The sequence below is a fragment of the Microtus oregoni genome, unplaced genomic scaffold (assembly GCF_018167655.1).
Source record: "Microtus oregoni isolate MIOR12 unplaced genomic scaffold, Mior012 000067F_001, whole genome shotgun sequence".
NCBI classification, from domain to species: Eukaryota; Metazoa; Chordata; class Mammalia; order Rodentia; family Cricetidae; genus Microtus; species Microtus oregoni.
Window position 1 is genome coordinate 1,408,811 of NW_024543954.1, and position 25,438 is coordinate 1,434,248.

Below are 25,438 nucleotides of genomic sequence, written 5' to 3' on the forward strand. Positions count from 1 at the left end.
TAGTAAAGTGAATTACCTTTATGTCAAATTTCCATTCTTCATTTTAAGTTTTGAGATGTGGTACTTATATTTCTCAGGCTGGTGTCCACCTTGCTGTATAGACAAGGATGACTTGAACTTCTGATATTCCTGCCTCCACCTCCTTACCTCTTGCTTCTACTCTAGTATTCAAGATCCTAGGTGACATTTGAGAGTCCCCATCTATGTTTTTGTGTCCTAGAGTTGTAGAGGGACCAGGACCTTGAATTTCACTTTAATGTCATCATTTGGACTTTAATTTCTGATTTGTGTGTCTACATGGAGCTGAGGCAGCCTTTGCTGTCTGCTGAGCTTCACTGTCATGCCCCCAAAGTAGAACAAGTTAGAAAAGACAAATTACTAGACATTGATTTATTGATTTATTTAGTGATTTACTTAAAGCACTGCTTGTAATGCCTATTTGCCAAACATGACTTCACTTGCTACCTGGAACAGAATGACCTGGAGAAATAGCTGAAACCAATGGGTCATTGCCCTTAACAAACTGCTGACTGCCACAAAGGCTTCTGTAAATTCTGCTTGCTTGCCTATCCCACCTTGTGGTTTTAGAGTATAAAACGAGAATATAAATTAGACCCAGCATTGAAGCCTTTCAGGAGCTATGCTGGCTTTACTCTATTGATAATCTCTCTTCTACTCTCATTGGTAACAGTGTGCTTATTCCAGAAAGATTCCTGCAACACTCTCATTGTACCTCTCATTTCTGGAGTGCTGTTGGCCTATTGTATGTTTGTTCCTCGGTAGAGAGTCACATCTGCATGATTAGCTGAATGTCCTCATCTCTCTCTCTTGTGCCTCTCTGTGTTAGGACCCAGGAGCCTAGGTGAAAGGCAACTAACTACATCTGGGCCTTCATGCACTACTGTAGTCTGCTCATCCAGAGACAGACAGTGTTGTAGCCTCCTATTCTAGTGCAGCTGCAAACACCTAAGGTGACAGTTGACTGTCCCACCTAGAAGTTCCTGATTTCAATCAGTGTAGGCATACAGAGATTCTATGTTAGTTGAACTCCCCAGATTAGGCCATGAATCTCAGCACCAGAACTAAGGTAATGTACTGGAGAAATTGCTTAGTGTTTAGGTGTGCTTGCTGATCTTGCAAAGGACCTGCGTTTGGTTCTCAGCAACCATATCAGGCAGCTCACAGCTCCAGGGCATTTGACACCCTCTTCTGACCTCCATGTGCATGTACAGATACATACACATAAATAAAAAAATATATATATTTAAAAATAACTAAGGTGATGGATGACTCTCTTCAGCATATCTGTCATTTTTCCCATGTGGGCTCCAATAGCTGAGCTGACCCTTAATTCAAGGGAATCTCAAACCTCCCATCAATTGACTGTGCTCACTTGGTCCCTCATGATTGCGCTTCTGTGTAGGCATTCAGAGCTGAAGTGACCTGTGAATATGCTTACTGAGGATCACATGCCTCTTACCCATTGTAGGTTCATGGAGCTTACAGCTGAATGTTCTCATCAGGACTCTCATCTCTGTCCCTCATATAATACCAAGAGGTAAGGTAACAGCAGAGTGTCCTCACTAGAGCCTTGGCTTCTGTTCCAGTGCATGTGTGTGTGATCTGATTGGCCTACTCAGTCCTTCCTCCTGCTCACTCACAGTCACTTTCATGTCCCTTCTGTACTTTAGACTGCCTGTGCTGCCCCTGTATAGGAACCTCTGCTTCAGAAATGCTATACCAGCAGATTCCCTACATGTCTTGCAGTCTGCTCTGCTACATCTTTGCAGTCTATAAAAGGGTTTGCAACAGTACTTCTAAGCACAAAGGGCCTCTGCATGGTCAGGACCATCTTCTTGTGTCATTGCCTGCTTTCCCTTTCCCCAAGCTTTAATACCATCCTCAGGCAAACATTAGGCAAAACCCAGCACTACCCATCAAAGTGGTTGAGGATTTAAAGCGCTCTTTCCCAGGAGCAGGCATGGGGCTGGTGCCCCTTGGTGTTATGTGGAGGAAGGTGTAGGGGAGTCTTTAGGGAAATCTGGGCAAGATTCTGCCATTTTGGGGTTGACAGACTTTATTTACATCATCACTAGCCTTTTGTAAATCCTTGTCCACTCATTGTAGTCACATGGCTGCTGTACCAGGAGTCAAGAGAAAGCTTCTCTTTCTCATGGGGTTAAAGAGAAACTGTGGTTCTTTGTCTAAGCATGGTGGTCAGAATGATAATCATGAGAGTCATAGAAATGACTGGAGGTGGTATTGAGGTTTCACTTGTACTTTGTGCCCTGTCCCCAAGAAGGTATTCTTGCTATATCTACTTGCTTTCTCATGGGCTGTGTAGTAAAAGTGGTGAAGCTAGTCTGGAAAACCTCTTACAGCTCAGCTTATCTCACAGCTTTGAGCCTCTAAGGACAATGGGGGCAGTTTTGACTTGCTGGTAGACACATTTGCACTGTATGTATTGTTGCTCTCAGACCCAACCTCAATGGCACCATCAGCTCACCCTTCTCAGCCTTTGCTGTGATTTCTGCTCCAGAAGACCATAGGCACCAGAAGGATGTAGGATGGAAGCCCTCCCTGTGCTAAAGTCTGGCCTCTAGCCCTGTCCATGGAGTCCTGCTGCCTGCTCTGGAGGATCTTGGCTAGAAGTGTAACTGTCATACCTGCAAAGAATGAAAATATTCTATAGGCTAACCATGTGCACACCCTTAATCCCAGCACTTTGAGGCAGAGGCAGGTGGATCTCTGTGAGTTTGAGACGAGACTGGTCTACATAGCAAGTTTCAGGATAGCGACGGCTACACAGTGAGACCTCCCACCGTCGTGTGTGTGTGTGTGTGTGTGTGTGTGTGTGTGAAAGAGAGAGAGAAAGAGAGAGAGAGAGAGAGAGAGAGAGAGAGAGAGAGAGAGAGAGAGAGAGAGAATATTCTAAAGAGACATTTGTGTCCCCTCTTTTGGCTACTAGACTGAAACAAGGCACCCAGGGAATAGGAATTTTACCCAGGAATCTCATGCTGGGAAAAAAAAAAAGGGTAAATTCCAGTGTCAGCCAGCGGGAGATCTTGTCTCCAGAGAAAGCTCGGCAGACAACCTTGCAGGATGGGACTGAGACCCAGACAATGATGATGCGTCAGTGATGAGTGGAATTACACCTTGGCCAAGACTGCTTATGTGTGCCTTCAATTTAAACATTAACCTCATGTCAGGACCCTAAATATGGACTTTGCAAGGAGGTCACTAGATCTGTTTGTCCCTCTTTTCAATGTGGCCACATTGAATAAACCTTTTTCATTATTAACTTGGCTCTTTTAATTGACTTACTGAGATGGATGCCTGAGCCTGTCTCATTAGGGCTGCCAGGGGCACAGGCTCTGACTCTAAGGTAAATAACAAGAAGGACTTTTAAGAGTTTGTGATTTGTTACCGGATGATGGTGGCACATGCCTTTAATCCCAGTACTCAGGAGGGCAGAGGCAGGAGGATCTCTGTGAGTTTGAGGCTAACCTGGTCTACAAAGTGAGTTCCAGGACAGCCAGGGCTACACAGAGGAACCCTGTCTGAAAAAAAACCAAAGGAAAAAGAAGTCTGATTTGTCTGTCTTATCAAGTGTCTTTCCCCACTATTTGGTATCCAGGTGAAGCCTCTCCTCTCACAATCTGGAGGTACCACTTCTACTTAAAGCAGGGAATGCAGTTAACACTCCAGTATGGTGGTAGGTAGAGGTGCTGCTCTGACAAACTTAGAAGGGCCCACATCTCCTTTGCCTTTGTGTGAATTAGCCTATCATGTCAGATTGTGATGTTGAACTCCCAGCAATGGGATGAGATGTGATCACTGCCTATATCAGGGTTAAAAGACAGGACATGTGTGTTGTCTAGTCCAACTTGGGTTCTGTCACACTCTTTTTTTTTTTTTTTGGTTTTTCGAGACAGGGTTTCTCTGTGGTTTTGGAGCCTGTCCTGGAACTAGCTCTTGTAGACCAGGCTGGTCTCGAACTCACAGAGATCCGCCTGCCTCTGCACACTCTTTTTTCAAAAAGAAATTATTTGTTGAGATTGTGCGGCACTAAGATTACTCTTCTCAACAGTGTCACCCTAGTGAATAGGCAACAACAAACTTGCCAATGTTCAAGTTTCTTTTGCCTTTATCTATTTTTTTCTTGCAGGCTTCTGGGAAGGGGCCTCAGCTTATCCTTTTGGTCTGAGGCCCTGCCTGCCATCCTCACCCTAACCACACTGTATTGTCATCCTGTATAGGAAAGCAGGGCATCTAGTTCTCAATAGCAGGCTAGTGAGAGGTCTTAAAGGTTCAAACAAGCAGCTCTGGACAGCTGGTGATAGACACATGCCTGTAGTCTCAGCTACATGGAAAGCAGAGGCAGGATAGCTTGAGCTCAGACTGCTTAATATAGCAAGAACTCTATCTGAAAACAAAGTTGCCTTCCCAACTGGGAAGCCCAAGCCCAAGTTGTTTTTTTTTTTTTTTTTTTTTTTGTAATTAGCCTCCTTCTGAGTGCTTGAGGGCCTCCTAGTCCTGAAACAGTAGGTCCTGCATGGCTTAGATACATGATTTTAGCTCGCTGCCAGGATAACTTGTGCCTCAACTGCCTATTTTCTGGGCCACTGGTTTGCTTACTGTATAGATCCTCTGCCCTTTCTTTGATCATTGGTCCTGTCACCCTTATTAGAACTAAGGCCTTGAATATAAGGGTAATGGTGGCGGTGCTTCCTACTATATCCCCAAGACTCAACTTAGAGCAGGGCTCAACAGGTTGCCACACTCAGGGCCATTGTCTTTGTTGGGAGCATAGGTGATGTGTTGAACCAAATTGCTGCTTACCAGACAAAAGGGTACCTGTAGGTGTAGTTAGCTGATATCATACCAGAGTAAGATGGGCATACATCCTAATGTGACAGGTACCCTAAGAGGCAAAAGCTAGACAGTCACAAACCAGGAATTTCTGGAATCCTTTGAAACTGATAAATAGAAGGGTCTTCTCTAGAGCCTCCCAAGGGAGCACTGCCTTATACATTGATTTTGGGTTTCTGGCATCCAGCAGGATGACACTGAACTTCCACTTTTGGAAGCACCTTATGGTTATTGGAGGAAGGTAACTGGTAGATCAAACAAGCTCAGATTTCTGGCTCTTTAGCTGCTGCTTAGGCTAGAAGCCTGGTAAAGTAACACTTCTATTCCCTTTTCCTTTCTTTTAATGTCACTCATAAAACTTATAAATTCATCAACTCTCTTTCCTAAATATTGGGTGTGGCAGGGACAGGGTGTGGGTAAAGCTAGCTACTTTGCTAATATACATGAATGATAAAGTGGGAGAGATATTTATGTAGAAGGTAAAAACAAGGGTGATTTGCCCTTGTACTTCAGGCTAGTCTCAATGAGAAACATCCATGGAGCGGTACCAAGTGATAGAAGGAAACAGATATAAGGGAGAAGTTAGAAAGACTGAAGGTCAGACCCAGGCTCCTGCCTGAACTACTGTGGGACACCTCAGAAGTAACGATGATGAGAGGCAGGAAAGGAGGGGAAGCATGGAGCAGGTGGGGTAGAAATTCAGAGGGTAACATGGTGTGATGGCCTAATCTTGGTCATCAACTCGACTACATCTGTTATTAACTAAATCCAAGGAGCTGGGTATATTACTGAGAGATTTTTCTTGGTTAGATTATTTGAGGTGGAAGACCCACTCAAAATCCAGATCATTTGTGGTCAGAAAACCCACCCTAAATCTGGTCATATCTCCTGGTGGCACCCCACATAGAAGGACATGGACAAAGGAAACTTGCTTTTTGCCTGCCTGCTCTCACTCTTGCTGGCAAGTTAATCTTTCTTATTTACAAGCCATTTATTTCTTTGCTGGTGTTAGAACCCACTTCTTTAGGATTCCAACCTAGACTGAAAACTGGGACTCCAGCATGAGATTGGGGCTGTTGAGATATCCAGTCTCACAGTCTGAACAGCTATGGGATCCTTGGCCTTTCTATCAGAAAATAGCATTGTTGGACTACTTGAACTGCAACTTGTGAGCAACTCAAATACATATATTTTAATTGATTCTGTTCCTTTATAGAACACTAATGGTCCTGGATGGTGGAGCAGAAATGACAAAGGGGACAGGTAAAACTGTTTGAAGATTTAATGGCAAGGTTGGGGTAGGGAAATCCTCGCTGCTACTTCTGCCTTCCTTTGGTGAGAAGGCTGTCCATGGGTGGGATGAGGACGACCATGGGGTATGGAGTTGGTTAGGGGATATCTAGGGCCCCGAAATATTGCTAGGCAGTATGAGGTCTCTTCCAGCTGGTAAGGAGGAATGTTAAGTGACCATGGGCAGATCCTCTCACACAGGTATTCTTGACCACTTCCTTCGAGTTTTGAGGAGTTTGCCCATAGACACTAGGGAGTGTGGTATGGTCATTATCCCTCTGAGGCTCAAGGCTCTTCCCCCATTGTTTCTAACTCCTATCTTGAAGAGTCTAGGGACAGACTGATAGACTATTCTTCCTTTTGCAGGGGCTGGAGTAAGGGGAGGAGGTGATTCAGGTCTTGTGGAGAGACGGGTGGCTCAGATAGGGCCAATGGTGGCTCTGAAAGCGTTACAGTGAGCTTTGAACACTTGGTAGTTGAGGAATGTAGCTGGGCTCGGTGGTGGTGGCACTGGCAGCAGCAGCAGTGATGGCGGTGGCAGGGGCGGCAGCAGCATAGGATAGAGAGTGGTGGCCTGAGCCCAGGGACTGGAATGTTTGGCTAAGGTCTATGGTCCCAAAGTCCTTCCAATATAGGGCTAGGTGATAGGAAGGACAGACACAGAGGGGTGGTCAAAAGGGGCAGAGTGCCGATGGTGTACGTTCTCAAGGCTCAGAGCTTGTGAGGGTTCACCCACTTGTAGGTGCCCTCATACTGGAAGCCCACTCTCTTCATCAGCTCATCTGCCTCTGTGGGGCCACGGCTGGGAGGCAAAGGGAAACATGAGTGACCCTTTTCCTTGCTAATTCCCACTGTCCTGCTTCATTTGGCTTGGCTCCCTTAGCTCCCATCCTTCCCTTACCTGCCATAAACATAGGGAATGGGCTGGGGCTTCTCTCGATCAATCTTGTGCAGCAGTGGTGTGAAGATACGCCAGGCTTCCCTGAGTTCATCACTGAAGGGATACAGTGTATGATGGAGCAGAGACACATAGGGAGGGAGGGAGAAGGCCACCTCTCTTGCCTGAGTGTATTAGACTTTGGGGAGGGGTTTCCTCACCTGCGGACAAAGTGCATCTGACTCCCACAGAAGACATCCAGGATGAGGCGTTCATAGGCATCAGGGAGCTTCACATTCTGCAGGGTTGGGGAAGGGGGAATGTTGCTGATGCCACTGTATTTGGCCACCCATGGCCTCCCTTAGGGCCTTGCCCAGATGGTCCTCCCTGTGGGAACCTTGTATCTGTTGCCATAGGTCAAGTCCAGCTCTGATTCCTCAGGGTTGAAGAACATGCCAGGCTTCTTGGTCATCATCTTGGTGTATACAGCCTCATTGGGCTGCACACGGATCACCAGCTCGTTACGCTTGCACTGCTGGTGGAAGATGTCGCCTGCCACATCGCGGAACTGCAGTCTCACCTCAGCCTTACGCTCATTCAGAGCTTTGCCACAGCGCAGGATGAACGGTACCCCTACAGGGCAGGGCTGTCCTCAGGGACTGGCTTTCCTACAGTCTTGTGCTGTGTGTGTGTATGTGTGTGTGAGAGAGAGGGGAGGGAGAGAGGAAGAGAGGGGGAGAGAGGGGGAGAGGAAGAGGGGCAGATCACTGTGCCTGTGCACATGTGTGAATGTGTATATGAGGGATAAGTATGGCTAGGGTGGTGTTCCACTTGTGCCAGCCCTCCTCTCCAGCATCCCTTACCACTTAGCACCATGTATCTGACCATGCTAGTAAGTGTATCTTTGAGGGTACATCAAGCCCCACTTTTCTGGGTCCTAGAGGTGTCACCTACCATCCCACCGCTCGTTCTCCACATAGAGGACAGCTGCTGCAAAGGTGGCAGTGGTGGACCCACGGGGCACTGTGGGATCATCTAAGTACCCATTGGTCGCTTCTCCTTCTCCATTGGGGTTTCCCACATACTGGCCAAGTACAACATTGTTGGTCTCCACCTCTGAGATACATTTCAACACTTTGACCTGGGAGACAAACCAATGCAGAATGGGCCCCTCAGTTGTAGGGAAATGGACATGAGCCCAGTGCCTTGTCATAGAGTTGCCTGCCATGGGATATAACTGCTGGGGACCTGGTGGACATGCCTCTCTACCTACCTTCTCATCACGGACATCATCTGAATCTGTGGAGGCAGGCTTTTCCATGGCCACCAGACACAACATCTGCAGGAGGTGGTTCTGCATAACATCCCTAGTATCAGAAGAAGCAGATACTCTGGTCAAGTGCCACTTCCAGCATGGGAACAAACGGATGACCAAGTTCTAGGGGCACTAGGGTTACTAAACAAGGCTTTCTAGTGACAAGATGGAAAACCTTGCTTCTTTATCTGTAGTGTCTTACAGGTCTAAGGCAAGGAAGTAGACACTGACCTTGAGGTTTAGCTGAATGGGTTGAATACTAGCCCTTAGGGTATGAGGTTTAACTGAGTTAGGGTGGGATGTGGGTTCTTACCTGATGATCCCAAATTCATCAAAGTAGCCTCCACGACCCTCAGTACCAAAGGGCTCTTTAAATGTGAGTATCACACAGGCAATGTTGTCTCGGTTCCAGATAGGACCAAAGATCCTGTTGGCAAATCTGTAGGAGGTACAGGAGAGAGGCTAGCATGGGAGACATTATGGAAGAGCTCATCTACCCTTGGGATTCTACAGTATAGTAGTTGCATCTGAGCCAAGCTAGAGTCTAGTACCCCGGCCGGCATCTTTGAAGAATCTGTTTTTGGGGCAGCGGGGCAGGAGGGGTTCCTCACATTGCCACCCTTGCCCTGGTCCTTTTCCACCCTGTCCCCTTTGCACCTCAGCACCATGAGGTTCTGGACCATCTCCTTGCCCAGGTAGTGGTCAATGCGGTAGATCTGGTCCTCACGGAACAGAGAGGAGATGTGGTTCGACAGCTGGTTGGAGCTCTGCAGGTCTCTCCCGAAGGGCTTCTCCACTATGATGCGGTTCCAGCCTCTGCCGGGAGCCCCCAGTCATGTTATTTCCCAAACCTTTCTCCAGGAATAAGCCCAGGGCCATGTCACTCTGACCCTTACCCCAGGGAGTAGGGCTTTCATCCACATTGTATTCTCAGGTGACCCAGGGAAGCTCTGCTGACTGCTACTGATTCTTACCCTGCACTGACAGTGTCTTAGAAGCCCTCCTGCCAACATGATGAGGACTGGATCAGTTTCTGGGTTTTGCCCACCTTGGTGCTAGTGGAGCATGACTGGCACATTTTTGGGTGGCTTTGTTTCCACTCTTTCCCTTTGTTAGATCCTCAGGGGGTCAGAAGTAGCCCAGCAGCCAACAGAAAAGTAGGTAGATAGGACATCAAGGACACAGCTTCCTTACTAGTTTTACTTTAATTAGTTTGGGATAGGATCTCATGTATCTAAGGCTAGCCTAGAACTTGCTATGAAGTCAAGGATGACCTTAGACTCCTGATTCTCCTGCCTCCATTTCCTAAGAGCTGGGATCACAGGCATGTGCCATTATGTCTGGCTGCCCTCATTGGTCTTATTTATTTATTTATTTATTAAATATTTATTTATTATGTATACAATGTTCTGTCTGTGTGTATGCCTACAGGCCAGAAGAGGGAACCAGACCTCATTACAGATGGTTGTGAGCCACCATGTGGTTGCTGGGAATTGAACTCAGGACCTTTGGAAGAGCAGGCAATGCTCTTAACCGCCGAGCCATCTCTTCAGCCCCCGGTCTTATTTATTTATTTACTTATTTATTTACTGTATACAAGTACTCTGTCTTCATGTACATCTGCACGCCAGAAGAGGGCATCAGATCTTATATAACAGATGTGAGCCACCACGTGGCTGCTGGGAATTGAACTCAAGATCTCTGAAAGAGCAATCAGTGCTCTTAACCACTGAGTCTCTTTCTAGACACTGGTTTTATATTCTTGAGATGAAGTCATGCAATGTTACTCAGGTTGGCTTGAAACTCTTGGGTAGTCCTGCATCATCCCTTGAGTGCCTGGGACTATAGTCATGGCTCAGTGCAACTGACTTCTATTGGTTTTATTTGGTTTTTAAAGTAACTTTTTTTTTCTTTTTGAGACAGGCTCTTACTATAAAGACTAGGCTAACTTTAAGTTCACTATGTAGTTCATGCTAGCCTTGACTACATAGTGATCCTCCTGTATCCTGAATACTGGGATTACAAGTGTGTACCAGTAGTATACCTTCCTTAAATTTTTGTGTTGTTCTTTGAGACAGTTTCACTCTGAATTTCAGATTAGTCTTGAACTACAAGTACTCCTCTTGCCTAAGTCTCCACAGTGCTGGGATTATAATGTGTGAGTCACCTTGCCCAGATTTTCATTGATTTTAAAAGAACAGGTTCTTTTCTTTGCAGCTCATAACAGAGTACTAAAGTTTTCTAAATTCAAAATCAGGAGCAAGAGAAAGATGGTATTTAGTCTGCAGTAGTCTGCTGGGGATTCTGAAACACACACACACACACACACACACACACACACACACACACACACGCAGGCACGCACGCACGCACGCACACATGCACACAAGTGGTGGGGAGAAATACCGCATAGTAGCTGTTCTGTGGAGCAACACTGTCATCTAGTGGTCATGGTGGGAACTGTTGCTAGAAGCTGCCCAGTGAAGTATATGTGGTAATAAAAGGCTGTTAGAAAAATCCAGTACTTATAGCTTGTTCCTTTTTTTGGAATGCTAATCCATCTAGACAACAAACAGGAGGCATTCAGCTTTTCAGCTTGCTTAGACTGGCTTGACCTGAGTAGCAGAAGCAAAAGCAAACAGACAGAAACAAGGAGAGAAAGATAGGCCTTACGTCTGACTCATGCAGGTCTCTTGAATGTTCTTGGTGACAGCTTCATAGACTGTGGGGGGCAAGGCCAGGTAGAATAGGCGGTTGGCCTGCATCCCCTGGGGTAGGGCATTCATATGGCTATTGAGGTGCTTGTAGGAGGCTGGATCATCATACTGGCCAGCCACATAGGAGTTACGGGAAAAGAACTCCTCCAGCTTGGGTTTTTCCTCTGGGGTGGCCTGGGAGAGATAGACAGACAAATGTCAGCTCTGCTTCTCTCAGAGTCTACACTTGTTCTGCCCTAAAGGAGTGAAGCATCTCATTCTTCTACAATGTCTTACTCCACAGCTAAGTTGGGTTTCCCTTGAGTCAACTGTCCTGACTCCACAAGTACAAGAGTTTCCTTCATCCATCTTGCTAACTTTGTATACCCATGGGGAAGAAGTTGAGGCATACAGCAGGACTACTACTGTATGCTGGTGGTGCAAATCACTGGTATAGTTTACATATCCTCAGGGTCCTTCCTCATGCCTAGAACTGAAATCTGATTTCAGGAAACTATGACCTGAGAGAAAAGAATGTTGGAAGGATGTCTCTTCAAAATTATCAACAGCAAACCATAGGTGCTGAGAAAATGCCAACATGGCTCATTTACCAGCTGCTGGCCTGACCCAATGTGGCACCAGAGGACAGCAGGATAGAACCAGAGAGGCTGGGTCATAGTGGAGCTGGGAAACAGATCTTGAGTGTTCTGGGTGGCCCTGTTTCTCAGTCAGTCAAGTGAGAAGTGGGAAAGGAAGTTTTGCTTATGATGGGAATGGGACATGTCTCCTCATGGGCTGCCTTGAGCTAGTCTTGCTGTGGGTTAGGCTCTGGTATACTCCAATGTCACTCACTTTAAAGAAGGGCTCACTCTGCTTGCGGATGTCATCCACTGTGAGACGGGAGCGGGCATAGCCCACAATGAAGGTGTCTTCGGGTAGAAGGCCATCCCGGAACAGCCACCTGAGGGTACGTACAATAAGACTGTTTTCAGGCTGGGTAGGGAAGGCCAAAGCCTGTCCCTAGTAGAGGTGTTTTTAGGGCGTAGTGTAGATATATACCTACCAGATGGTGGGATAGATCTTCTTCTTGGCCAGGTCACCCTGCAGCAGAGGAAACGTGGTCAGAAAGAGCTGACATGACCTTGGTCATTCCCTACCACTGGTGATCTGGGTCCTCATTTAGGGTTACCACTCAGCTACAAATAGATCTACTATGCCCCCATATATCATCAGGGGAACTCAGAGAGTCAAGCCTGCCCCAGCCTTGTAGCAATACAGGTGAATAGATAGATGAGTCTGCCGGGTTCAAAATGAAAACCCAGACATTGAGTTCATTAGAACTTAAGGATGATAAAGGCAGCACATCCAACAAAAATAAAACCTGTGAGATATGACAGATGTCACATTAGCATAAAAGAGGCTACAAAGTAATTAGATGGGCATTCAATTAATGAAGTTAGAAAAATGACAGCAAGCCGGGCTTGATGATGCAGTGAGGTTTTCTCAATATAAAGGCCAGATTTGATGGCATACAACTTTCCAACATATAGGGAGAAATTGTTCCAAAAGTTCTCCTCCAAATCAGAATTTTAAGACAATAAAACATTTATGAGGAAGAAATGAAAAAAATACAATAAAAAAATTGGACCAGGGATGAAGCTCAATGATTTTGAAGAAGGTGCAGATTCTCATTTCTATCTCTGAACTAAAAAACAAAGAAACAAACTGAAATAGAATAGAAAACTAATAAAAGAGTGCTAGAGGATGGGGAGGAGAGCTGGGAATATGACATGGCTGTGGCACACATGAAGAAGTCACAGCAGCTGTGGTTGCTTGTACAATATTTGTACAAGATCAAGCCAGTCACATGCCAATAGGGAGTGTGTGAGTGTGTGTGTGGCGGGGAGGGTTCATAAGCTCCTACCCCTAGGTTAGGATCTACTGGCAGCTGATGGTTGCTGGGGAGTTTAATTTTTCTTCATGGGTGTGGCTTCTGATTGCTTAAAGAGTGGATGATGGAGCACTAATTGCATTTAGTGGGTTATGAAAAAAGAAAAGTTGGGAGGGTGAGGGGGAAGGGGGTCCAGAAGGAGTTAGAGGGAGAATGGAGGGTGGATATACTTTAAATATTTTATATACATGTATGAAATTCTCAAAGAATAAATTAAGAACTATTAAAAAACCAAACCAAAGTAAAACCAACTTCCCTAAGCACCAAATCAAACAACAACAAACACAAAACAAACAAACAAAAAAGAAAAACTGGGCTTGGTGGCATAGGTCTGTAATCCTGGTACTTGAGTAGTTGGAGCAGGAGGATCAGGCCTTCAAAGCTAGCCTGAGGTATATACCGTAAGACCCTATCCCTGTCTCAAAAAACAAAAACCAAAACAACACAACGAACAAAAATCCAAACCAAACCACGACAACAAAACCAACCAAAACCTTACAATTTAGAATGATAGAGAATTATTGTTATTGTTATTATTATTATTAATTTTGTTTTTTTTTCAAGGCAGGGTTTCTCTGTGTAACAACCTAGTCTGTCCTGGAACTCACTGTGTAGACCAGGCTGACCTTAAACTCACAGGGATCCACCTGCCTCTGTCCCCTAAGTGCTGGGATTAAGATGTGTGTCACCACTGCCCAGCTTTATTATTATTTTTTGAGACAGGGTTTTGCCATGTAACCCAGGTTGTTCTTCCCCCAAATCAGGATTTCTTTGTGTAGTCCTGGCTGTCCTGGGGCGAATTTTGTAGACCAGGCTGGCCTTGGATTCAGAAATCTTCCAGTGCTGGGATTAAAGATAGGTGTCACTTGCCCTGTCCTATTGGTCTTAAATTTAGTATGTAGTACTGGCTAGCCTCAAACTCCAGACAGTCCTTTTGTTTTAGCCTTCTTTGTACTGGGATTACAAACATGTGCCACCATGCTCAGCAAGAGGGAGAAATGTCTGGAAAAAGTTCAACCTACCATATAATGGAGCAAAGGCAATGACTACAAAGACAACCCCTGACCTGGATAGCATTGCCAGTGGCTTCTATCAAAATCAAGGAAGAGAGAATTTGAGTCTGAAGCAAATTTCCCCTGAGGACAAAAGAAAAGGGGAGTATTCCTAAAGCTAAGTTGACAACCTTAGTTCTACAACTTGATGACAAAGGCAGATGCAAAAGCCTTTCTACTTATTGATTTTTTTTTTTTTTTGGAGACAAGGTCTCTCTACATAGCCCTGGTTGTCCTGGAACTTACTATGTAGACCAGGACCCAAGTAAGTCTGGATCCCCAGAACCTATGTGAAAAGCTGGGCAGGGAAGTGCACATCTGTGACCCTAGAGCTGAGGGGTGGGGACAGCAGATTCTTGAAGCTTAATGCCAGCTAGCCAAGCAGATATTTGAGTTTGAGGCCAGCCTGATCTACAGAGTGAGTTCCAGGATAGCCAGAGCTATTATACAGAGAAACTGTTTCACACAAACAAACAAACAAACAACCTCACCCCCAAACCAAAGCAAACAAAAAGCCCCCCCCCCCGAGAGAAATTAAATGAAAAATTGCAAAAAGTCATTGTGTGTTCATGTGTGTGTTTGTAGTGCTGGTGATTAAACTCAGGGACTCAATCATGCTAGACAAGTACTCAACTACTGAGCTATAATCTCTATCTTGGCTAGTTTTTATGTCAACTTGACACAAGCTAGAGTCATTAGAAAAGAGGGAGCAGGGAGCCTTAATTGAGAACATGCTTCCATAAGATCAGTCTATAGGTAAGCCCGTGGGACATTTTCTTTGTGATTGATTTAAAGGGCCCGGCCCATTGTGGGTAGGCCACCTCTGGGCTAGTGGTTCTGGATCCTATAAGAGATTAGGCGGAGCAAGCCATGAGGAGCAAGCCTGTAAGCAGCACCCCTCCATAGCCTCTGCATCAGTTCCTGCCTCCAGGTTTCTATCCTGTTTGAGTTCCTGTCCTGACTTCCTTCAGTGATGGACAGTGACATGGACGTGTAAATAAACCCATTCCTTCCCAGTTTTCTTTTGTTCATGGTGGTTTATCACAGCAATAGTAACTCTAACTAGGATAGTCCCAGATCTTTATTTTTTTTGAGATAGGCTTCTACTGCTTAGCCCTGGTTGACCTTGCTATGTAGAACAGGCTGGCCTCAATTTCACAGAAATTTACTTGCCTCTACCTCCAGGGAGTAAAGGCATGTACCACCATGCCTGCCTAAAATATTTCTTGAGACAAGGTCCCAATAACTTACTCAGGTTGGCCTGGAAGTTACTCTGTAGTCCATGTTGGATTTGAATGCTGTCCCAGAGTTCTGAGTAGCTGGGATTTGAGGTCTGCACAATTAGGCCTTTGGAGAAATCTTCACCTATTTCTGTGTAATGATTTAACTATAGCAACTCTGTTAAGTTCAACAAATGCAGATAAAGGGGTCTAGAAAAAATTCTATTTAAAAATATTTTTATCAAAGAGGGAAGGGGATCGCTTTAATCTGATTTTGGACATCTATCAAACACCCTAAGAACACCATACACGATGGGGCATTGGTTACTTTTCTTGTTGCTGTGACAAAATACCTGACAGAAAGTAACTAGAGGGATGAAGAGTTCATTCAGGCTCACAGTTTGAGGGTCCAGTCCGTCATGTCAGGGAAGACATGGTGATAGGGGTGTGAAGTACTTTGTGTCAATAGTCAAGAAGCAAAGAGATGAATCTGGATACTCAGCTCACTTTCCCTTGTTTTCCTTTTGTTCAGTCAGGGATACCAACCAATAGGGTGCACCATGAACATTCATGGTAGGTCTCCCTTCCTCAGTTAAATCTTTCTGTAAATATGATTATCTGGGTGTCTAAAAGGAGAGTCTAAATGCCTGATATTGCTTCCTTAGTTAGTCTCTAATTAGAAGCCCTTGCTAGTATCATAAGACAAGAAAATGAAAATGGCATAAGGTTTGGTAAAAAGACAAAAACCTGTCATTATTAATGATAGCTATTTATTTAAAAATACCTTAAATCAACCTACAGTGTAATTATTAGAGCTAATGAGGGTTTGGCCAAGTTGCTAGATTAAAAAAAGTGATAGGAGTAGGTAGTTATTTCTTAGGATATAAAGTAATAATCATAAGCCAGCACTGTACTGCAGCCTGTAATCATAGTACTCTAGAAGTGGAGGTAGGAGGAAGATAAGGACTTCAGAGTTATCCTTAGATACTTGCATTCAAGGTTTGCACAGAGAGAAGGGAGAGATGAGAGGAGAGTGATGAAAATATGAAAGGCATGTGTGAAACTCTAGGTTCAGTCTCCAGTATTATAAAACAAAGAAAAGAAGGAAGAAAGAGAAATAGGTAGGCAAGCCTGGCATTACAGCCTCAGTGGTAGGGCATGTGTTTAGCATGTGCAGGGCCCTGAGTATAATTCCTACCACCAAAAAGATAAGATGCAGCCTTAGAGATAGTAGTTAATAAACTTATCTGTATTCAGAATATCTAAATAGCTCCTATGACACACTATAAAACAATCTAGCTAAAATGGGTAAAGGGTTTGGCCAGATATTTCACCAGAAAGAAAATGAATGGCCATTAAATAATACATGGAAAGTGTTCAAGATCATCAGGTGACAGAAAATACAAATTGAATAAGACACCACTTCATACTCATTAGAATGGTTGTAGTTGATAATAGTTGGATACGTTGGTACATACTTACAAGAGCCAGGAGGAACTTCATGAGTAAAAGGCTAGCCTGGGCAACATAGTTCCAGGCAAACCTGAGCTACATGGGACCCCCGTGTCAAACAGAACTCCCTCCCCTGCAAAATCAAACTGTTGGTATGGAACTCACAGACTGTGGGTAGAAATGTGCAATAGTTCAATCTAAAACATTCTGGCAGCCTATCTTATGACCTACACCTATCTTATGACCCACCATTACTCTACTAAATGTTACCCTAGAGAAAAAAGCAGGCAGCCAGCCACCCAAAGATCTGTGCAAGAATGGTCATGGCAACTTTAATTTAAAATAGCCTGGACCCAGGTGGTGGTGGCACACACCTTTAATCCCAGTACTCGTGAGACAGAGGCAGGTGAATTTCTGTGAGTTTGAGGCCAGCCCGGTCTACAGATTGAGTTCCAGTATAGCCAGTGTTACACAGAGAAACCCTATCTCAAACAACAACAACAACAACAACAACAACAACAACAATGGAGTCCAGAGATGCTCAAATCAACCAGCACACAGATAGAAAAACTGTATATCTGTATTCAGCTACTCAGGAATGAGCTACCATTCCAGTGTTGGCAAATCTCAAATACTTTATGCTAGACCACAGAATCTAGACAAAAAAAAACTAGCTAGCAAGGGTACCCAAGAATTGTGTGGGGAGACAGAAATGTTCTAGATTAGGCCATTACCAGCACAGCTACCATTTATGCATTATAATGTGTACTCAGAAAAGAGGGTAAAAATTGAGCAAAAGGTAGAGAGGAGGTTTGATATTACTCCTGGGAAGCAATGACTACAAAGTGGGGAATTTGGGAGACTTCTTGGGTACAGATTTTTACTGAAGGTTTTGAAACAGGATCTGGCTATGTAATCTTAATTTGGGTCTTGCAAAGTGGCCCAGACTGGCCTTAAACACAAAGCAACCCTTTTGTTTCAGTCTTCTAAGAGCTGTGATTATAGGTAAGTACCAGTACACCTGGCTTTATTTACTTAAAATTGATTGTTGTTGAGAATGGGTTTCATGTATCCTAGGCTAGCCTGAAACTAATTATGTAGCCAAGGCTGGCCTTGAACTCCTAGTCCTCCTGCTCCCACCTCTCAAGAATTACAGGAGTACCACCATATATTTTATATTGTTTTAAGCAAGAGCTTTGCTATGTTGCTCAGGCTAGTCTTCTCTGAAGTGAATCTCCTGCTTCAGTCTCCTAAGTGGTAGGACTTCAGATGATAATTGTTTCTTTTTTAACTTAAATAATTATTTTATTTTTAACTCTGTGTATGTGTGGTGGCATGTGCACATTAGTACAGGCACTTACAGAAGGCAGAAGAGGGCACAGGATCCCCTGGACTGGGAGTTATAGGGAGTTGTTAACTGCCTGTTGTGGGTGCTAGGAACCAAACTTGGGTTTGAGCAAAAGTAGCAAGTACACTTAACCAATGAGTTATCTTTCCAGCCTATTTCTTAATGTGGGAGAAATTTACAAGGGTGTGCCAAGTTTGTGAAATGTTGCCCAGCTGCACACTTAAGGTCTGTGTTCTTTTTGATGTATATTTTTTAATAAAGATTACAATCATCTTGGGGTAAAAATAGAGTTCAGTGGTAAAGTATTTAGCAGGCATGAGGTAGTGGGTTTGATCCCTAGCACTGCAAAACTAACAAACTAAACAGCACCCCACAAAAAAAACACTATAAATTTTAATAGATACAAGTTAACTTCTTTTATTTACTAACATTAAGCAGTTGCCACAATAAGCAATTTAAAACAATACCATTACAGAAGTTAATATTATAAAGAACCTAGAAATAAGTTCAATAGAATACATGTGTGGGTTTACAGAGAAAATGATCCAATTGTATTAAAAGATGACCTATTTAAGACCCCATGTTCCTCTCTAAGTCAATATGCACACCCAGTTCAATCTCCTATCATAAACAGCCCAACATGCTTTCATTTTGCACCCTGCCAAACAAGTTATAAAAAGGAGGGGCTGAAATGGCTACCAAGCTCTTGAAGAATAGAGTAGGGCATCTGCCCTTTCATCTCAAACCCTATAATTAGGAACATGGGATGGGTGCAAACCCATACTGCACAGGGTACTGCTACTACATTTGGAGAGGTGAGTAAGTGGCACCAGGTGTGATGCACTGGTCCCATCTGTATCCCAACTCACTCTACAGAAAAAGCAACTCTGAGTGTTAAGGACCTGAATATTTATGCAAAAGTAATTTGTTGAAACTTTTATTACAGGGATATCCAATTAAAATTTCAAAACACCACTCTATCTAACAAGGTATCTTGGCACTAATTTCCCAGATGTTTGGTATGAGTTTTCAGATGGAGTTGGTCTAAGTTTAAACAAGCTATCGCAGAATACAGCCAGAACAATACTCCTTACCTGGGCCCACTGTTACCTGGAAAGATGTGGGGCTCCATGGACCAGGGACCTTCAGAAAGTGAAGTGAATTGCTGACCCCTTTAGTACAATAACCAATAGGAAAGTTCCTGCCAACACAAGTGAACTAGTATACCGCATAAGCCCATGTTGACTAGCTTTTTAAAATGAAGAGGTAGGGCTGGAGAGGTGGCTTGGTAGTTAAAAGCACTGGCTATTCTTTCAGAGGATCCTGGTTTGATTTCCAGGACCCATATGGTGGCTCACAACCATCTGTCACTCCAGTTTCAGGGGATCTCATGCCCTCTTTTGACCTGACTGCACCAGGCATGCAAGTTGTGCAGACATATATGCAGGCAAGATACCCATATACATAAAATAAATAACACAAAATCAAAACATTAAAGAGGTAATACAACTTTAGATACAAACTTCAAAAATGACTGAGCCAGATATAGTAGTATATACCTGTAATCCCAGTATTTGGGAGGAGAATAACTGAGACAGGAGAATAACAAGTTCAAGTCCAGCCAGGGAAACTCAGTGAGCCTGTTTTAAAAAATGGGGGCAGAGGCTTGTGGGGGAGGCTGAGGTATTTCCCCAGTAACGTATTAACAAACAAGAGATTGAGCTATGTGGGCTGCATTGATGAATTAATTTCTATAGGAAATTGCAATTCTGGATAAGAATGGTTATGGGCACTCAGGGATTTCCAGTGGCTTAAATGTTTGTCTTTAGAGGTTTGCTGAGTGACAGATCTATGGAAGCAAATGTGTGCAGGTCATTTCCAGGTTCTACTGGGTTCCCAAAACTTCCACAGGGGGTGGTTACCAAACTTTGGCAACCTGTGTTGGCTTGAGGGAGCAATTCCCTCCACTCAGTGCCCACATCTCCCAACTTCTCAGGATTAAAGTCCTGAGCACTGTGGAGTGGGTTCATATGATACCTGCTATCTTTCCTATAAACTTCTGGGAGTCTGAGCCCAATGGCCACCTTCTAGCCCTATGCTCTACGATGACTTTCTTTAGGAAAATGTCTAAGACTTGTTGCCAGCTGGGCTCCTATTGCTCTAGAGCCTCCTCATCTGTCATTCCCTCATGTGATACCTAGCCTGGCCACCTGATTGTCCTACTTACTGTCCCCTAAGTCACTTTGCTGGACAAAGCTTTTACCCTGTTGTGCCAGATGGCTGCTCTTACAGGTCCCACAAAGGTCAGCTTAGACAAGCCTCATTCTGGGCCAGGATCTCCCCTGAGGATGGTTCTTGGTTCCTTAGGGTACCCTCAATGCCTGCCTCTGGCATCTCCCATCAGTGGGATGTAGGTTACTGCTCATGTTCAGAGGACTTTGTCTTGGCCTCACACACTCCAGAAAGAGCTGACTTGCTGGAAACTAGGCACTGAAAGAAACAATGAGAACCCTGGCCTGCAAACCTCTCCTAGCAGGCAGTGTTTGCTCATGATCAAATCCCAACAGACTGGGAGGAATCGGGACAGACTCCAGCCAATGTATTGGTGGTAAGGGACAGGTTTGCTGAGTCACAGTTGCCTCACACCCAGAGCTGTTTGTTCTTGTTCCTTTTGGGATTAACCAGACATAGAACCTGCTCTCCTTGTTTTATCTCGGATTCTGCAACCGGCAACCTGCCTGGCTTCAAGTCACTCAAGGGAGGTGAGGTAGGACTAAGGACAGTGGGGCCAGCAGGGGGTGGGGGGAACAGCCATTCTTCTCAGGGATGGGGGTGACCTTGCCTGTCCTGCTGGCTTCATGATTCTTACTGAACTCATCTTAAATAAGGGATATGAGAAGAACTAAAATCTAAACTTACCATGTGTGGGAGTGGGGGCAATTAGAGAGGTAGCTGGAAGTCTCTCATCTTTGCCACCCCCTCACATTGCCCAAGGATCATGGCAGGGGAAGGAGACACCTAGACGTGTGGTGACTTAGGATAATTAGAGCATGATTAAGATCTCCAGCCAGATAAGGGCAAAGAGACCTGAGTACCAACTGACCTGTGATCAGCTGAGGTTTGACCTCTTGTTTTATAAACCCAAATCACACGCAAGGGTTGTTGGGAATGAGGGACCCCCCCCCCCCCCTCCCCAGCTTCCCAAGGTGGAGTTCTGGGCTGAATCTCCAAGGGGATCAGCTGGCTTCCAGCCGTTGGAATGAAACAGGGGGAAATGTGAGGTAGGTTTTGGTTGAAAAAAAATCTAACAAAAGGCCTTCTTCCTATACTCTGGGGCCCCATGAGTCACCAGGCTTTTGAGAGAATGCCAAGGTCATCATGACACAGCAAGAATATTACCAGCCCAAGGGAGAAGTCAGATCTGAAATGACTCAAGAAGAGGGATGGGCTTGGAATGCCAGGTCACACCTCACACAGGCCTGTCAGCAGGATGGACCCTGACTACCCACAGTCTATGGCTGTCACACGGTCTAGGCGGGGAAACTGATGTATAAAGATGAACCCTGTAGTAAGCCCATCTGTCCCTATGGACTCCCGAGGCCTACTCCTTTTCTCTGCATAAGGGGAAAGAACTCCTTTCCAGTCTCACCAAGGTCCTATTGGCTGGGGGAGATGCCCTTTTAGGTCCACAGTTTCTTCCCCCTACTGATCCATAAGGACAGGGTTTACTGGAGTAGGATGGTAAGGATTTCTATTTCCTTCCTTGTTTGGGTGGGGTCTTGAAAAGAGGAGTAACTACAATGAGGCAGCATAAGAATGCCCCTAGGTAGGAAGCTAGGTACTTGGGTAAAGATTGGGTAAGGAAGGGGAGAAAGAAGGGGCAGAGGACGGCTACTTGGGCTCAACTTGCCCTGGTGTGTCCCAGTGTCCTAGGGTTGGGCCTGCCAGTCACTGGATTCCTTTTAGTCTCAAAATCACACTGAGCTTATTCCCAACCTAGAGGACAATTGCCCTCTTATCCTCAAGTTGGGACCTGTGTATTGCAGAAGCCTTAGTACATAAGAGCCCATTTGTGACTTCTGCCCCATACAGCTCCCTAAAACCCTGTTGGTTGGTTTGTTCCTAAAATACAGTGTCCCCACAAGGAGGATAGGGACTGAGGCTGTTGTGGATTGCAAGAGACACTTGATTGCTACATTGAATGAATGGAGAACTTGCAGGTCTCCTAGATCAGCTAGCACCTTGCCTGCCTCGTGCATTCAGAATCAGGCAGGAAATACTCTGGGGGCTGTCACAGCACAGGGTCTGTCGGTCTCAGGCCCTCTGAGAGGAACAGAGAGAAACAATGGTGCTCTTCAGCAAACCTCTCTTTCTTCCCCACTCCCTTCTTTCTGCTGGAGCTAGCACTTCCCATTTCTACTCTGGAAGCCTTAGTTCTCACTCCCAGAGCAGAGGAGAGTAAAAGGGGAACCATACTGATTGCAGTGAAATGAAGTTGCTCAACTTCAGGCTAAAACTCACATAATCAGCCTTGGATAAAGCTGGCCCTTGTTTGTTAGATGAAAACTACTAAGGCTCAGAGAAATGTAGACATTTGTTCCATGTCACACAACAAGCTATCAATGAGGTGTCTAAGAGTTCAGGTCCTGCAGTTGGAAACCATCTTTGCTGTTTGGGTTATTGTTGCTGCAAGCTTATGAAAGCATGGGTGGGGCAGGGGAAGTCATCCTCAGTTACTTTCTCTTCCAGATGGCCCTTTAGATCGAAGGGCCTAACAGAGTCATATATACTAAGGTTTGTGGTTGATACATGCACACATTGCTCTTTTAAGGGGACTAGGTTGCAGCCAGGACTGAGGGTAGAACTGCTGTACTGTGTGTTCTGACCGGGTACCTCTCTTGGGTCTTAAGAGTTACAGGGAGTCAGGACACAGTGTCTTGGGGTGTCTCTCCCTTGCCCTTTCAGGAGCAGAGCCCCTTTCCTCTGCTTCTGCATTCCTTTTCTAAGTTTTCCCACTCCCAGTTTTTCTCAGAAATACCAGGTTGTCAAAGAACAGGTTTGGCAAAGGGGGTGGCATGTTCTGATTTCCTTTTTTTGGTAGTACTGGAATTGAACTTAGGGCCTCATGCATAAGAGGTCAGTACTTTACCACTGAGCTACAGCCCTAGCCCTTAGTGGGTGGTAATGCTATGTATAAACAAAGAACCATAGAGTTCCTCCAGCATTCAGGGGCCCAGAGCATGGAAGGTGCTGAGCCAGTGGCTACCTTCTCAAGAACACACCAGTTCTGATGAAGTTCTTGCTCAAGATTACACAATAAGTTAATAGTGAAGATGGTCATACGAGGGTGAGCTGATTCCAGGGTTAAAAAGCAAGCAACTGAGTTTACCTTTGCCATCAAACTCTGGTCACTGAACATGCCCTCCCGCCACATAGCACATAAGAGGGTGCCCCCACCTGTCCCAGTCTCACTGGGTACCATCAATACCACCCCTCTGACTGGGCTTCTGTTCTTCAGGTTATCCTAACAGAGCACAATGGTAGTTGTTCCAGTTGGACAACTGGAAACCAGGTGGAATTAACAGAAATCTGAAGTAGGTTTTGGAAGATGTGGCAAAGAGGAGGTGTTTGTCTCTAGGGAGCTTCATTCAGTAGAGAGAAAAGAGGCAGAGGCAGGACCTCAGATCCTTTCACTGAAATTGACTGTAACATTTGTCAAATTACAGATTTGGAAAAAAAATATACTGAAGAGCATTCTCTAATTGCACCTCAGTTTTTTTCCATCCAGGAGGAAGAAGTTCAGCTAGATGGATGCTTTATAACATGGATGTCTGGTCCACATTCAATTGCTGAGCATAGATTTCTGAAACGCCTTGCAAGTGAGAAATTCAACACAAGTACATGATGTACAGCAGGTACTGCTGTGATGATCAAGACACACAGGTGGGAACATACGCCATAAAGTTCAAACTAGTAGAACCTGTGTGGCCCCTTAGCAGTCAGCTGGGAAAGTTGAGGTACACATTTGAATTTTTTTTTCAGACTTCGGGCCTAAGGGGAGACTCACCGATGCACCCATGATGATAAATATGTGTGTATCAGCTTGGTGGAAAGCATCACCCTGGTACAACTCTTCCCTCAGGATCCCACACACCTGGGTCCGGCTCAGGGCCACCTGCTCTGCCATGATGTTTCTGGTGGAAGAAAGGCTCATTGATAATGCAGGAGAACAGAAGAGCATTGACAACTTAACCTTATCCAAGGGTCCTATGGGCTCTCACCAGGCTAATGACTGATTACTGACTGAAGCTACTGACTGGGAATGCTGTGTGTGCTCGCACATGCAGAGTCAGAAACTGCCGCCTCTGGGCTTCAGCCATACCCCCGTATGTTGTCTTCTCGGGGGGCTGTACATTACGAAATCACTATAAGCATTAATGTAATTCAGTTAGTGCATCCACTCTGGGAAGCGAGATAAAATCCGGCCAGGGCATCGCACTGTGTCTGGGGCCATCGCACTCTGTCAGAAACACCACAATGAACTGAGCTTGTTTGTGCAGATGATGGAGTTCAGCTCCAGCTCTCTTCTAGCCAAGCTAGGTGATCCCGGAAAGTTCCTTCTCTTCTAAAAGTCTAGTTCTTATGGGCCCAATGCGGGGAAGTGTGGGGTACAAAGGGATAGGTTAAGACCTCGTAGATTTTCTTCCATATCCAAGCATGACAAATAGAGCGAATCAAAGTGACACGCGGCGCACATCCCTCCACCGGTGTGCCATCAGACCACCCCTTTACCTGCGTTTAGTTGATGCTGCCAAACAGGTTCACAGTTCTGGAGTGCACAGCTCGTTTCCGGGGGGCTGCCCTTCACTGGCCCATTTAACGCAGGAGGGCGGGTGCTTTGGCTGAGCTGACCCGCCTCAGGAGAGGCAGAAGGGGAGGAGCTTCCGACTACTTCATCGGTGAGGGAGGGGAGAGGAGTAGAAGTAAAATGCGCACGCAGCCCTTGCAAGCCTTATCCTGTTGGCAGTCCTTGCTTCTCCTGCTCCGCGATAGCGATGCCTTGCTGGCATAGGTGCAGCTCCGCACAGTTTTTCTGGGTCCCCATCGCCACCCCAGGCACACTGTATGGTCTGTTTTTTCGGTGGACCCTCGTGTCCCTGCGCCCTCCAGTATGACCCCATTTCCGCTAGTAGCATAGCCACGCCCCCCCTTGTGATCGGTTTGGCTTCGTTTCGCAGCTTCTTCTAAGCTTTTTTCACCGTAGGGACTCAGTGATAGAGAGCCCAGTGACCAGACTTAAACTAAGATGTTTCAGTGTGGATGCGACGCCTTGAAAATGGAGTGGGAGTGGGGGCGAGTGTGGGT

At 45.3% G+C, this 25,438-nt stretch overlaps 1 protein-coding gene across 3 annotated transcripts; it reads right to left on the minus strand.

Annotated features, from left to right (window-relative positions):
• Positions 1–6,139: 6,139 nt before the first annotated feature.
• On the minus strand, positions 6,140–24,980 carry LOC121440263 (glucose-6-phosphate 1-dehydrogenase). Of its 3 annotated transcripts, none has more exons than XM_041641015.1 (13): positions 24,866–24,980; positions 24,141–24,267; positions 12,114–12,151; positions 11,903–12,011; positions 11,028–11,245; positions 9,012–9,170; positions 8,668–8,793; positions 8,313–8,406; positions 7,994–8,180; positions 7,437–7,672; positions 7,261–7,337; positions 7,064–7,156; positions 6,140–6,964 (listed from the first exon to the last, which is right to left on the minus strand). In XM_041641015.1, the coding sequence occupies exons 2-13, from the start codon at positions 24,258–24,260 to the stop codon at positions 6,874–6,876; spliced, it is 1,548 nt and encodes a 515-aa protein (XP_041496949.1). In that variant the 5' UTR covers positions 24,261–24,267; positions 24,866–24,980; the 3' UTR covers positions 6,140–6,873. The 3 variants fall into 3 exon arrangements, with proteins under 3 accessions (XP_041496949.1, XP_041496950.1, XP_041496951.1); XM_041641016.1 differs by having other exon boundaries at positions 24,228–24,267; positions 24,866–24,896; XM_041641017.1 differs by lacking the exon at positions 9,012–9,170.
• Positions 24,981–25,438: the final 458 nt, after the last annotated feature.

Bases quoted from the DNA above. Each gene is read 5' to 3' on its own strand.
- LOC121440263 (XM_041641015.1), bottom strand. From the start codon at position 24,260: ATGGCAGAGCAGGTGGCCCTGAGCCGGACCCAGGTGTGTGGGATCCTG. The intron at 12,152-24,140 runs GTGAGTCTCCCC...CCTCTGCTGCAG, and splicing joins TTATCATCATGGGTGCATCG to GGTGACCTGGCCAAGAAGAA. The intron at 8,181-8,312 runs GTAGGTAGAGAG...TTTGTCTCCCAG, and splicing joins ATGATGTCCGTGATGAGAAG to GTCAAAGTGTTGAAATGTAT.